The sequence below is a fragment of the Cygnus olor genome, chromosome 8 (assembly GCF_009769625.2).
Source record: "Cygnus olor isolate bCygOlo1 chromosome 8, bCygOlo1.pri.v2, whole genome shotgun sequence".
NCBI lineage: Eukaryota > Metazoa > Chordata > Aves > Anseriformes > Anatidae > Cygnus > Cygnus olor.
The window spans coordinates 31,746,776-31,760,213 of NC_049176.1; the positions used below are offsets into that span (position 1 = coordinate 31,746,776).

General features: G+C 35.6%; 1 protein-coding gene across 1 annotated transcript in view; it reads left to right on the forward strand.

Annotated features, from left to right (window-relative positions):
• The window catches only part of LRRC7 (leucine rich repeat containing 7), a 119,352-nt gene that overhangs the window by 55,701 nt on the left and 50,213 nt on the right, over nt 1-13,438 (forward strand). Inside the window, 4 exon segments of the mRNA XM_040564939.1 lie at nt 5,242-5,305; nt 6,791-6,865; nt 9,821-9,965; nt 10,367-10,439. Of these exon segments, the coding sequence (XP_040420873.1) occupies nt 5,242-5,305; nt 6,791-6,865; nt 9,821-9,965; nt 10,367-10,439 (357 nt within the window).

The following is a 13,438-nucleotide window of genomic DNA, read 5'->3' on the forward strand; positions in this document are numbered from 1 at the left end:
ATTAATTTTAATGCAGAACGGTAAAGCCACAAGTAATACTGCCTTTGAGAGAAAAGTTTTCACTAGAACTGTCTGTTGTAAACATATGTAACATTTCCTCATTTCAGTTATAAAGCCAATGTACTAAGTGATACTTGTGAATGTGCATGCAGCCAATGCTGTAACTGGAAAACTTTTAACGTCTGCAAGTGTAAATAAAGATAAACTTGCAATGCTCACTTAACGTGCCGAGATGTTTCCTAGGGTATAAAACCTTTGTATGGTACTTAGGAGTGAAACCTGTAGTCAAGATTTGTAATATTTAATTGTTTTTCACAACCTAATCATTCAGGCTAAAAGTGTGGGTACTGCCTGACTGCTGAACAAGTGGCTGGTCTTCAGAAGGGTCAGATTGATTTGTTTTAAGCAGAAATACTTTGATTTCCAAAACGGCAACTGGTAAATTGTGGTTGAGTAATTGTAATCATTTTTCGTAAGCTGAGTCCAGTCTTGTGAGCACATACTGCCAGGGGTTGCACACATTAGTGTAAAGAATCCTCATAAAGTTAATGAGATTCTTTATGGTAATAAGACTGTCCTTAGTCATCAAGTGTTTGCAATTACCAGTGTAATTACTTTCTCCATTAACTTGACTTAATCTAAAAATTTGTATAGAAATTTACAACTTGTATCTAAGCGCCAGAAGTCTAAACTAGGCTAATATTAAATCAATTAAGACACAATGGTGAAAGTTTTAGAAGGAGCAAGTTAGACCAAATGTAAACATTTTCAGGGATTTATGTGTTATTTAAGGAGAAAGGGGGTGTAAATGAGCTGACTTGAGTATGTTGCAGCTTTGTTTTAAAAAATTAGCTTTTGTCTGGCTTTGTAAAATTTCTCTGTCTTGCAAGATATTTTGAAAGAGAATTACAGTGCAGTTGGAGGACCAGAGGAGTTAAAAATATATTTTTGCTAGAATTTTAATGGAGAGCATAATATAAAACAGAATCCTCTGGGGAAAGGAGTAGAAAATATTCACATTGTCCAGGTGACATCATTATCTTTCTTTAGTGTCCTCATCTGTTGTGCCAGTGCAGTGCTTATTGCTTTGTGAACGGCTTCTTGTCTTCCAGATACTTTTGCACGTTGAAGAGTTACTGTTGAAAGATAAAATATTTTCATTATTCCTTCTGGCTTTATAGCAATAATAATTCAAAGTAATAAATACTTTAAGTGCAAAAAGGCAGTAAGAAGCAGATTGGGAACTGGGGAGCATGAATCGAGAGTTGTATTACTAACTTAAAAGGGGAGTCAGTGTAGAGTATATAAAAAGTCGTTTCTGTTTAATAATCTGTGTGCTCAGTCTTGATTAATCATAGTCAACAGTGTTGGATTTAACCACTCCATGCTTTAGGTTTAAACTACAACATCTTGTTTTGCACCTTGTAGTCAAAAACTTGCTGTGATTTTCCATTCAGTTTAGGTGCTAACCCCTTCGGAGCTGTGCAGGCAACTACCACTCATTCTAGCAAACAAACAAAAGGTCTCTTTTACTTTTCTGTCTCAAAGATATCTGTGATTATTGATCAGATAGATGGAAGATGTGGGACAGGAAGAAGAAAAATATAGAGAAACTATGGAGAACAGTGAGCTCAAGTGAGTACTAAATAGATGAACTATCAGAAGGCATTAAAAAGAAGATGTTATCATGAATTAATCTGCATTAGGGTGACTTCAGCATTGAAAGATTAAAAGATTTTGAAAGTAATCTGTGAATGTTTTGAGGTATTTCCGAAACACCATGTGATCAGCAGAAATAACCTAGTTGCTGAGTCTCAAAGACTTGGCAGGAGACAGAGATTGTGCAGAACCGGACAAAAAAATAAAAAAATAAAAGAGGCCAGTAATAAACACATGTAAGAACATTTTAGAAAGCCGCAAAGGTCAAAACAGAGATACAGGAACAAAGAAGGCACTGAAGAAATCAGTAATATAGGAGTATGACCTGCAGCAATATTACCAGTAGTTTCACAGTACTGATGGCATCAGCTGCAAAGGACTTGGCATTGCATTTCCCAAAACCATTGTGTAAATGCACTGGCTTTTATACATTACCTTGCTTAAATTTTCTGTGTTTGAAAATAGTGGAAATAATGTTACATGAACAATAACGAGCTAGATACAGGATGTCCTATCAAAGAAATTACTTGATTGGTGCAGCAGTGAACTATTTGCCTAAGAGTCCTAGATGTCTTTTAACAACTTTTCTCTGCAGATCATTAATTTCTATAAAGTACAGAAGCACATGTGGCACTTGATCTTAAGTTATGACCCTAACATTCATTCCTTGAAGTTAAGATGAAAGGTGGAGAAATGCAGTAGGTCAGTCAAAGAGTCTGTTTAATTAAAGAAATCTAATAAAATACATAACTTCTTAAACGAGGGCTAAATATTTGTTTATCTACCTGCTTTTTCATTTTAATAATATATGCCTAGTAGAAAGTACTCCACTCTACTACTGAAAAATGGCATTTATATTTCTTGTGAAATAATTTATTTTTCCTATTTTAGAAAACTAAACATGAGGTAAAGTTTTATCATAATAAATATGCATCAATGTTCTCTATATAACCTCATCACAATCTCATTTTCCATAATGCAAATGTCAAAACAGGTCTCCATTTTTTAGCCATAGCGTCTTTAATAATCATTTTTACTTTTGATAGAAATTGCAGAGAAAAATTGTTGATATTGTAGATCCCATCAAGGAAGAGTGTGCTTTTTTTTTGGATTAGGATGAACGCTGAGTACCTCAGATGGCCTCTAAATAGAATTTCAAGGTTAATACTAAATAATTACTTTTATCTTTTTTTTTTTTCTTTTTTTTTTTTCTTTTTTCTTTTTAACACCACCAAAATGTAGTACTGTGTGCACATTGGACTACCAGGGCTTAAAGAGAAGTCCTACAGCAGCGATACTATCCTGTTCCAGTTTTGTTCACGGAAATAAAGGCAGTAATTAATTTATTAAATTTGGACTTTATCCAGAACAGGGCAACCACGTTGCCTGCCTTTTGGAAGGGGTCCTGGCCAGGCTGTCTCCCAGATATGTCCAGGAATTACTTGGGTAGAGCTAACCAGTAGGAGCCAAAGCTGGGCGAGGAAGCACTCGTGCTGAGGCAGCAGAAGGGAAGCTGCGAGCCAGCACCCGAGGGCACTCCCTGGCGTGTTGCACCGCTTGCGCAGCAGTAGCTCCTATGGCCCTGGAAGCCTTAATGTCTGAAATGCCTTGTTTAGTGCAGAACTTTCATTATCAGGCCTGGAGGAATATAATCTCATTATTCCATTTTATTTTCAAAATGATTAAAATCTGTATGTAATATTTATAAAGCTATTTGGTTTAAACGTAATAACCTCTTTAAATATAAAGCATTGAGTGCACTATTTGAAATCATTTACTTACTTTAAAAGTCAACCATCGTAAACCATGAAGATCGATATATTCAAGTGAGGACACTGCTCTTACTCTCTAATCTCATAGTAATTTTGAATGCAACTTCATGATCTTAATTTCATACAACTATGGGATTCTAACATTTTGGGAAGGTGTGAAGTAGCAATAGTTCATATCTATCAGGGTGTAAATCATCCTTAGAAAAATGTGTTTTTTTTGTTTTTTTTTTTTGTCCAGTATAAGCAAAGTTGTACATTACTCTACAGCAGAACATCTGTTCCAATAAAAGAAATCACCGCACTGCCACCCTTCAGGCACATTCAGTCCTTCAGCTCACGTTAAAAAGTTGCCTAGCAATTTTCCTTCCATTTTGAAAATATCTTTGCTGCTTTGGGATTACTTCTTTGAATCAGTGACCACGATATAGTCTCAGTATAGTTTTTAAAACTTCCGTGTATTTTTAAAAGCTTACCTTTATTGACAACTGATACATTAAATAGTTTTCAGAGTCAGTCCACATATGGTGTGACATAGGTCTAAGCTATACTAGAAATAACCATTTCTTCCTCACAGCACAAATCCAGAGATAAACTTGGGAGATTTATTCCATTCACTTCAATAAATCAGGAATTTCGTCAAGTCATTTTTAGTCATTTTTCATTTTTCGTCTTATTTCACTGTTTGAGTCACCTGAGCCCAGGCAATGAAAGTGCCTTTGTGGCCGTTACGTGGTGATCAGTTGCAGACATAAATCCCGATTATTCGTCATTTAAAGCCCTTTACTACATCATGCATATTTGATACTTTTGGTTCAGTTTCACGTGATAAGTTCTTACTTGTCTCTCCTTCATAATGCTGTGAAGAGGATAAGCTGCTTTGGTTATTTTGCTGTCATCTGCACCCTGCCTTTTGCAGCTGCGGCTGCGTGGAGCCTTTCTCGCCCCAGCAGGGTCCCAGGCGGGAGCTGCCAGCTGAGTGCAGCACAGCGCTGCACGGCCACGGACTGCACAGGGAGGAATACTTGCCTAGGTGTGCCTTGCAGCATGTTAAAGGCCTGAATCTCAAATGTTTCGTTTAATTAGAAAGCTGTTTTCTGTTTTTCATCCATTTACGATGCTAGATTTTTCCTAAGCTACTGGAAGACAGTGAGTGTCACTAAAAACCACTGAATACCATTGCTTCTTGGTGTGAGTTAGTTTCCTCACCACCGAAACAGAAGCCCTGTTTCAGGTCACCCATACAGCAGCCCCAAGAGGAGAGGACCCCGTGGGCTCAGTGCAGTCTGTTAAGCCAACACAAGGACCCCAAACAAGCCTCAGCTCAGCTCCAGCTGTGCAGTGTGCAGGCTTTGTGCTTATCCTTGTCACAAAAATGCTCTTGTATCATGGCTGAAGTTTGATGCAGTTTCAAGGAGGTAACAGGCATCCATTGTACTTTTGCTGTAAAGAGACTAAACACTTTTAGTAGTTTACAAAGAAATTGGTCATAAAATTACAAATATAGATGTCATGATTTATATTATTTTCCATTGCTTATAAATGAGTCGTTTTCCTTGAGCAACTCTGCAAAATTATACCAAGATTGTATGTTCATTTTTATATTAAAATAATTGTTGCTATCCTAGCAGTTCTAGAACTTCAGCTAATGTCGGGAAGCTGAAGTGTGTTGTTCTCATCTGCAACAATGTCCGTCTGATGTAACTCTTCTTACAACAACAATATCATCTGAGCTTTATTATTCTGTAAGCAAAATTTGACTGACTGCTCCCAAGGAAAAATTTCATCTTAGAAATTTCCTAATCTGTTACAGGTCAATGCATAAACTGACTCAACTGGAGAGACTTGATCTGGGCAATAATGAATTCTCTGAGCTGGTAAGAAATGCTTTTTCTTAATAGAATGCCAGTGCGTTTTGGATGTTCTGTGCTTGGGAGATTAAACTTTTACTTGGAAGGCGTTACGGTATTGTGGCCACATGTTATGGTCACATTTACCTGTAAAATAGATTTGTTGTCTTCCATGAGGTCAGCATCGATAAGGCAGTACACTTCATCTGCATCAAGCTTCTGCTGCTCAGATCAAAGTGATTCTCATTCTCAGCCGGTTGCTATTGTTGGACTACTTCAGTGTGAGATGAATTGGTGATCTTATTGTAAATACCTGGGTTAATTACGTGTTAAAATCTAGCATTAAATCCCAAATATATTAGAAATTACTGTTAGCAGAAGTAATTTTTTTACACCAAAAGCAGGTTCCCTGGGATAGAATGGCTTTCAGGAATTTTCCCAAGTCTTAGTATAGAAAATAATCAAGTTGCTGTTCCCTTCAGGGAAGTTTTTACAATGTCTGTAGGAATTGACACTTCTCAGAAACAGTATGAGGTTGTTGAGTATGAGGTCAGTATGAGGTCCTAAGATGTTAGACAGATACATTTTTTCTAGCAATGTTTAAATAATTCTGGTGAACTAGTACTATAGGCTTTTCACATGCTAGAATCTGGTTCATTCTGAAGCAAATGAAGTATTTTATCAGTTTCTGGCAGACTTTGAAAAAAATCTCTACAACTTTACAGAGTTAAGGCACATTGAAAGTCTTGTTTTACCTGTGAAAATTGTGTTTCATCAAAAAGAAAAATACTGCTTAGGCTGAAACATGGAAATGTTGGTGACCTGATAATTCTCAATTTTCACAGCTGTAATGAATGAGAAATGATTTAGGGGAATTGCCCTTTTCTATTTCTCTCACTGACATCTATAATGTTGAAAATAATAGAACATCCGATTACAGCTTAATATTATTGTAATTTTAAGGTTTGATCATTGCATGCTGCTGTTTTAACTATTGAATATGACAATTACAGACATTAAATAGTTCATAAATGTGGTATATTCAGGAAAGCATTCAGGAACCAGTCTCTGTTAAGCTATTTTTGAGACCATAAATTATGTAAAAGGCAGAGTTTAACATGTGCTGCAAGATGAGATTTGGTCTTTCTTTTCAGCAGATTGTTTCTAAAACTCCACATTTCTCACTTCACTTATTTGCCTTGTTCATAAATTGCATACTGCCAATAAGCTGCTAAGAACAAGAGCTTCTAAGGAGTTCTTCTTTGTATTCATTTCATTTCCAAAGGTTTCTTACATTTCTTACAAGTTTTTAAAAAGAGCAATAACATGTAAATTCAGTTCATTTAATATACTGTTTGTTTCATTAGCTATCTGAGATTGTGATGTGTGCTAAAAAAAAAAAAAAAAAGATAGAGGGAATCTTTTTGTAAGAAAATACTGATTTATTTAACTAAAAAAAAAAAAAAACAGGTGTCTGTAACTGTCCATAATACTATCTATTCTTTTCCTCAGCCTGAGGTTCTCGAACAAATACAAAATCTAAAGGAATTGTGGATGGACAATAATTCTTTGCAAATACTACCTGGGGTATGAAATTTTATTTTATGTAATCAAATCTGTTAAGCTAATAATTAACTATTTACCCTGCAGTAAACGAATGTATGTGCATTTCTTGAATGGGTGCATATTCCTAGTTAAAGTTAATTAAAGTGAATTAGTTGTTATCAAAAAATAATATAGTAGCCATACCCTAAAAGCAGACATAAATATGAAGACCTTTTAAATGTTGTGTTATTACATGATAGTGTCTAAATGGGAATGTGCCTGTTTTATTTAAACCTCTTGTAGTTTTTATTGTGAAGGGAAATTGTTTACTGTTGTCTTCTCGGACACCATACATTAACTAGCAGTTTTATAAAACCCTACTTGACTTTTAAGAAGGAAGAGGAATTATTAAGTAATCTAAACAAAATTAAAGAAAACAGGTGGTACATACATGTTCAACTATTCTAGAAGTGACTGAGACAGTGGAATGAAGATAGCATTCCATTCTAAAAGCATTTCATTTAGGAAAAAAAAAAAAAAAACTATTTAAAAATCTAACCATTAGGCTCATGGATCTATATTAGTGCTGTTTCTGAGTTCTTGCTACCCCATGGTAGAACTTGGATATTTTTTTTCAGTATTTATTGACGTAAATAATTTGATATTAACCAACAATGACTGGGGAAAGAGATCCCAGTCATTAACCTTTTTCCACACAGGTAGCAGATCTTATGTTTCACATAATGATGCTCCACTGGTGCAGGGAACTTTTAGAAATAGATCTAGCATAAAAACATTTAGGCGTTGTAAGGAGAAGTGGTATGTCCTCTTTCAACTTTGAACGTTTATTAATCAAAATTCAATTTTCTGCATTGAGCAAGGACTCTTTTTAATCTAAAATAATTTATGATCATTTTTCATTTTGTGTTAGGCAGGATGACCAAATGGTCATCTTCAGTCACTGTACAAATGTCCACTTTTTGAGAACTTTGTTACTGGGAAAAAAAAAGGCTGATTTTGAAACCATTTGTTGATTCTGATATCAACTGGAGATCAAGAACAGAAATATTACAGTATTATTGCTGCAGTGTAACTGAGTAGAAGAAATCAGCTATACAAAGGGTGTGGGCATAAATATTTTAACCATTATTCTATTTCTTTTCTGATGACAATGAAATTGGTTAATATATCCAGTGCTAAAATGTGTTCCAGACAGAGTCCTGCTGAGCTATCATAATCCCTAGAGAGGGTGTTCAGAGTTGAAGGTGTTCTGTAGATCTTGGAACTGAGTCCCAAGAAAGTTAATTATTTTCAGGGAATAATTTATGTCTACTAAATCTGATTCTAGTAAGATCCTATGTTTTATGAAAACATTCTCCAAGACAGGCTGTTTAAAACAGTTAATACCAGCCTTAAATTTTGACTCCTAGAATTAGAAAGGAATTACCAAATAGGAATTGATTTTAAGATTCAGAGATTTGTCAGGTTTCCAGTGTTGATAATTTGGTTTTAAAAAACAGTAGTCTGTGCTAGAAACAAAGATTATATTCAACTGTTAGAATGGCAAAGGTTGGGATGAAAGGGAGATTCTTTCCTTTTTACAACAACACAGATCTGAATAATGATAATAAGAAACTGCCTATTTAGAAGCAGAGAGCAGGTGTCAGCAAGGTAGGAGATGAAAAGCAAGCTATATTCATATTGTTTAACAAATAAAGCTGTCTAAAATTATTAGCCTTTTTCATACGTACAGTAAATAACCACTAATAACCACTAGTATATGTAAATAACTTAAAAAAAAAACAAAAGCAAAAACAAAAAAAACACGAAAACTTTTGTAGAATCCATACAATTTCACAGGCTATTGCCATGGTCTACCCAAATCTATAAAGTTCTCTTATAGACCATAAATGTTCATTTATCTGTTTTGAAATGTAATTTTGATATTGCTCATTTAACTTCTTTGTAGCAAGTCTGTACTTTTTGTGTATCACAAAGTGTTAATGTGAATGCAAGGCACTGCAAGCAGATGGCAACTTCTAGTAATGGTATTGTGCTGCCTTATCTCACTCCTCCTTTGCAATCATATCTGTGCCATTTGGTTGTAGATCCAGCTCACTCACTGTAAACCCAGCAGTGCTATCTCTGTGCTGTTCCACTTGTAGGTTTTAGTATAGGAAAAACAACAGCACTTTCTTTTGTTGATTTTTTTTTTTGGTGAAATTTCATGTCTATAATGAAGTGACCATCTTGTGGTAATGAATCAAGAAGCAAATTACTTCTATAGCCTTAAACTCTTGCATGCTAAACAGATTTTCAAAGAAATTAGGGAAGAATTTCTGTCATGTTGCTCATTGATGTTATAGCGGCAATTAAACACTGTATTCACAAAGTATACTGTTGGGATTAACCTCTTATAATTGAACTATGAATATCTGAAGTCTAATTTTAGATTTTATCAAATGTAGACAATCAGTACGACACAGAAAAGCATTGCCTGCGTATCTAGCTCCAGTGGCCTGCTGGTACAAGTAGACGTGAATTGCAAGTAAATGTCTCTTGGATCTGTGTCCAAGTGAAGAATTAATACAGCTGGATGACTTGGAGAGCTCAAACTTTCAGCAGATTTAATGCATCTGGAACACATGAATTAGTGTGGCGTGTGTCACTTAGTTTGGTACAGCTGACTTGCAGAATTAAAGGCTCGTTTAACCACAATGGATAGCATCTTAATAGGCCTTAGAATTTTCACCTGATCTCTTTAAAAGTCACAGAGAAACTAATTTTCAGCTCTGTCCCATAGTTAAGACTTTCTTTTTGTGGCTTACTGAACAGGGAGGCTATTAGACCACTACTGATACTGCTTTGGTGAAATAAATAAAAAAGCATGCTGAGAGAACTAAATATAAATCCATATTACAGTTGTTTGTCTTTAAATTTAGAGATTGGCAAGCAGTTTCTATCTGTTCAAGTAACACTTTGTAACATGCTATTAAGTCTATAGGGAAGTTAAAACAGCTCGTGTACCTGGATATGTCAAAAAACAGGATAGAAACTGTTGATTTGGACATATCAGGATGTGAAGGACTTGAAGATCTCCTGTTGTCATCAAATATGTTGCAGCAACTGCCAGACTCCATAGGTGAGAACTCCATAGCTCATGTTTTTATAGTTGAGGAATTCTGTTTTTTTGTTTTGTTTTTGGTAGTGATGAGACTTCATGATAATTCATAGACAAGTAGAAATACTGCACTTCCTAAAAATAGGATACTATTGCTATTTTTTTGTCTTTTCATTTTTTTCAAGACTTCAGAAATATACCTAATATTTTACTTGTTGCCATCCAGCTGAACGTTTAATCTGTGCTTCATTTTGATGAAACATATATTCAATGGGACAAGAATGTGTTTGTATACTGTATATTTTCTAAAATATAGAACTTAATTTGTTTTAAGTTAGACATCATTGCTTATTTAAGAATATTGGAGAAAGCGAAAAAGGGTGAAATATTTTTCTATTACTCCCTTCTTTTCTGTTTTGTAGGACTGTTGAAAAGGCTGACAACTTTAAAAGTAGATGACAATCAGCTTACGATTCTGCCAAATGCAATCGGAAAGTGAGTATAAGTCTCAAGATTTTCAACATTAAGAAAAATCTGTTTTCCCTTCTGCTTGTGGAATGTATTTTTTTTTTTCTGAATACAAAGTAAGACAGAGAAGATGTACTGAATTACAAAGTAATTTCAAAATGTGTGCCTAACATGCAGCTTGTAACATTTACACTTGGAGCAACACCATTACTTTTGTGGACTTACACTGGCATAAGTGACGGGAAGGTGAAGTGTATCATATTTTTCAAGACAAAAAACATAAGAGGTATCTTCTGTATGAATCACTTGTAATTTGGATGATTAGAGCAACAAAAGTATAAGAAGTATAAGTATTTGGGGCAATATGTCTGTTTCCATAGCAACAGCTAGGACTTAATGCTGGAAAGAAAATGGCTATAAACCTCGTGTGTATGAAGATGTCTGAAAATATTGAAGTAACATAAATGGAAGAGTCATGACAGTTTCATAGGTGTATACATCAAAATGTGAAAGTATTCTATAAGTAAACTTATTATGAAAAGCACTAATGATGCCCTTTAGATATCATTTTGTCAGATATTATATGATCGTTGGTACAAAATTCTGTTGTGTTGCTGTGTGCAGAGCTTTCCTCTATGGTCCTGAGTTTACTGCCTAATGAAACCCACAATTTATTGTAAACGTCAAGGCAGGCTCAAGCCTGTCTCCAAAACAATGTAAAGAACCACCTACTTCCACGTACGACTATTCTTCCGTACACAGAAATAGGTGATTCTTTATATTGTTTCACACAACACATATCCCTTTCTATCATAAGATATCTTTAACATTGGCATTTTTGTAGGATACCCCTTTCCTCTACATATTTTACTTCTGTAATTCAATCTAAACTGGCATTAGGAAAAAAAATCAGAATGCAGGGTCCCTGGCCAGCTTTTACAGCCATAGCTCTTGCATTTTCATCTTCCTCCTCACACTAGTATTCATGCAGAAGAACTGGAGTTCAGCCTAAGAAATGATTGTTTGTCTGGTGTGACTGAACACATGGCTGTACCAACCCCGCGCTGTCAGCACAGAACGTGGAGAAAGGGGCAGGCGATGTCTCTGGCATCTGTGCGCAGAGTTGCTCTGAGACTCTGTGCCTGTGCTTACAGTCCAAAAACTATTCTCTCTTCAGCGAGTTCTAGCTCAACAAACCACTTCATCAGGAGTATTTTTCTTAAGCCAGTGCTGTTGTGAGCCTTCCAAAATTAAAGCCTGGAAAGCTTTTGGAACTTGTTCAAAAATATGATAGGACAGTGAGGTCTCTAGAATAGAAATAATCTCTAACCTCTATAGCTAGTGCTACACCTGCAGCCATTTTATAGTAATATTTTCAATAATAATAATTTAGTTATTTATATGACATTCAGGAAAAGAAAATCCAAATTTGTGAACTATGAAGACTGTAACATCTGAAAGCTGGGGTTTGGCTTGCTATGTTCTACTTCTTGCAGTGCCTTTAGATTTATGTGATATTAACAGTGTGTAGTAAAAATTGGTTAAATGAATGACAAAAAGAAAATCTTATTGTGTAGCAATAACTTCTGACTGTGAAAGCTCATAAGGCTCAAAGTTATATGCAAAAAGGTTGATATAACGTCAAACATTATCTTTAACAGTTTTGAGGATCATTTTTATAACCTGTCATGACAATGCTTTCTTATTGATTGAATTGTTCAGATTGGTTTAGATTGAAGAGGATTCCCTCTTTTTTCTTTTTTTCTTTTTTAATATCTGTCCAGTATTGTTTGTTGTGGATCCGTAATTGTATTTGAAGAGTTGCTTACTGCTGCTCTAAAAGGTGTATTTGCAGAACACTAGGTTAATCATCTAATATTATCACATTATTTTTGAATGATTGGTTGTTTCTTTTAAATGAAGTACTTTCCCTCATTTAATGAGGACAGTGTCTCCCACATCAAAATGAACTTCCTTTCTCTGACTCATCCATTTGGATAGTTTCCTACTGGGTCTCTTTCTCCTGAATGATAGTCATAGTACCCACTGCAGAGTATATTATTGTCACACAAAGAGTAGCGATGTGGAGGAGGGAATTCTCCCTCCAGGGACCAATTTCATGATGAGACACAGAGCACTTCAGCACTGCCTGAGTCAATGAGCAGCAGTGAGCCACCACCCTCATTTTTGGCAGTCTTGTTCAAAGGGCAAGCCTGTAAGTGGCATTTAGAGTTGGACCCTGCAGTATACTACGCACAGTAGACACAGCTTAATAAAACGTTTAAGCATGTGTTTATCAGAGGATTTATATTGATTAAGTACTTTACAAATCAGACCAAGGGACTGGAGATTGTATGTACAGGACCTGAGCGAGTGCCCATGCTCCCACCTTCTGGGTAGGAAGGTCATGAGGAAGGTTGTGCCCCATACATAGGTAATGGTGCAGTAACTCAGGAGCCAGCATATTGTGTCAGATGAGTGTTTCATGTATGTTTCTAGTCAACACCATATCTGACAGTATCAGATGCTGCAAATGAAAGTGCAAATTTCTGTTCCTGGGTCTACAGAATTCCTTTTGCTTGTTGTTGGACAGATAGTGGTGGGTGTGTCTAATACCTGGGATTTATGCTGCTGTGGCTGTCGGGAGAAAAAGTCTGTGACTGTACAAAACGGGGCTGAGACAGGCTGGAACTACTCTTCTATTCATGGCAGTCTTCATTCTCCGTGAATGTCTCTTTACTAATCTGCCTAAAAATATTCCTCATCTACCTTAGGACACATACTGAGAACTACCCATTTTAATGGGTGCCAAACTGAGTGGCAGGTTCATATCTGATTATTGCCTGTTCTTCTTTAAATCTATAGAGAACAATCTGAATTTAGCCCAAGAAGACATTAAAGTTAATGACATTTTAGCTAAATTAGCATGATTGTAATTATAGCTGTTATTCTCAACATACTGTTCATCAAGTCATGGTGAATGAAAAATCACTTTCTGAGTTACGTATTATTTAACAATAGTAGTT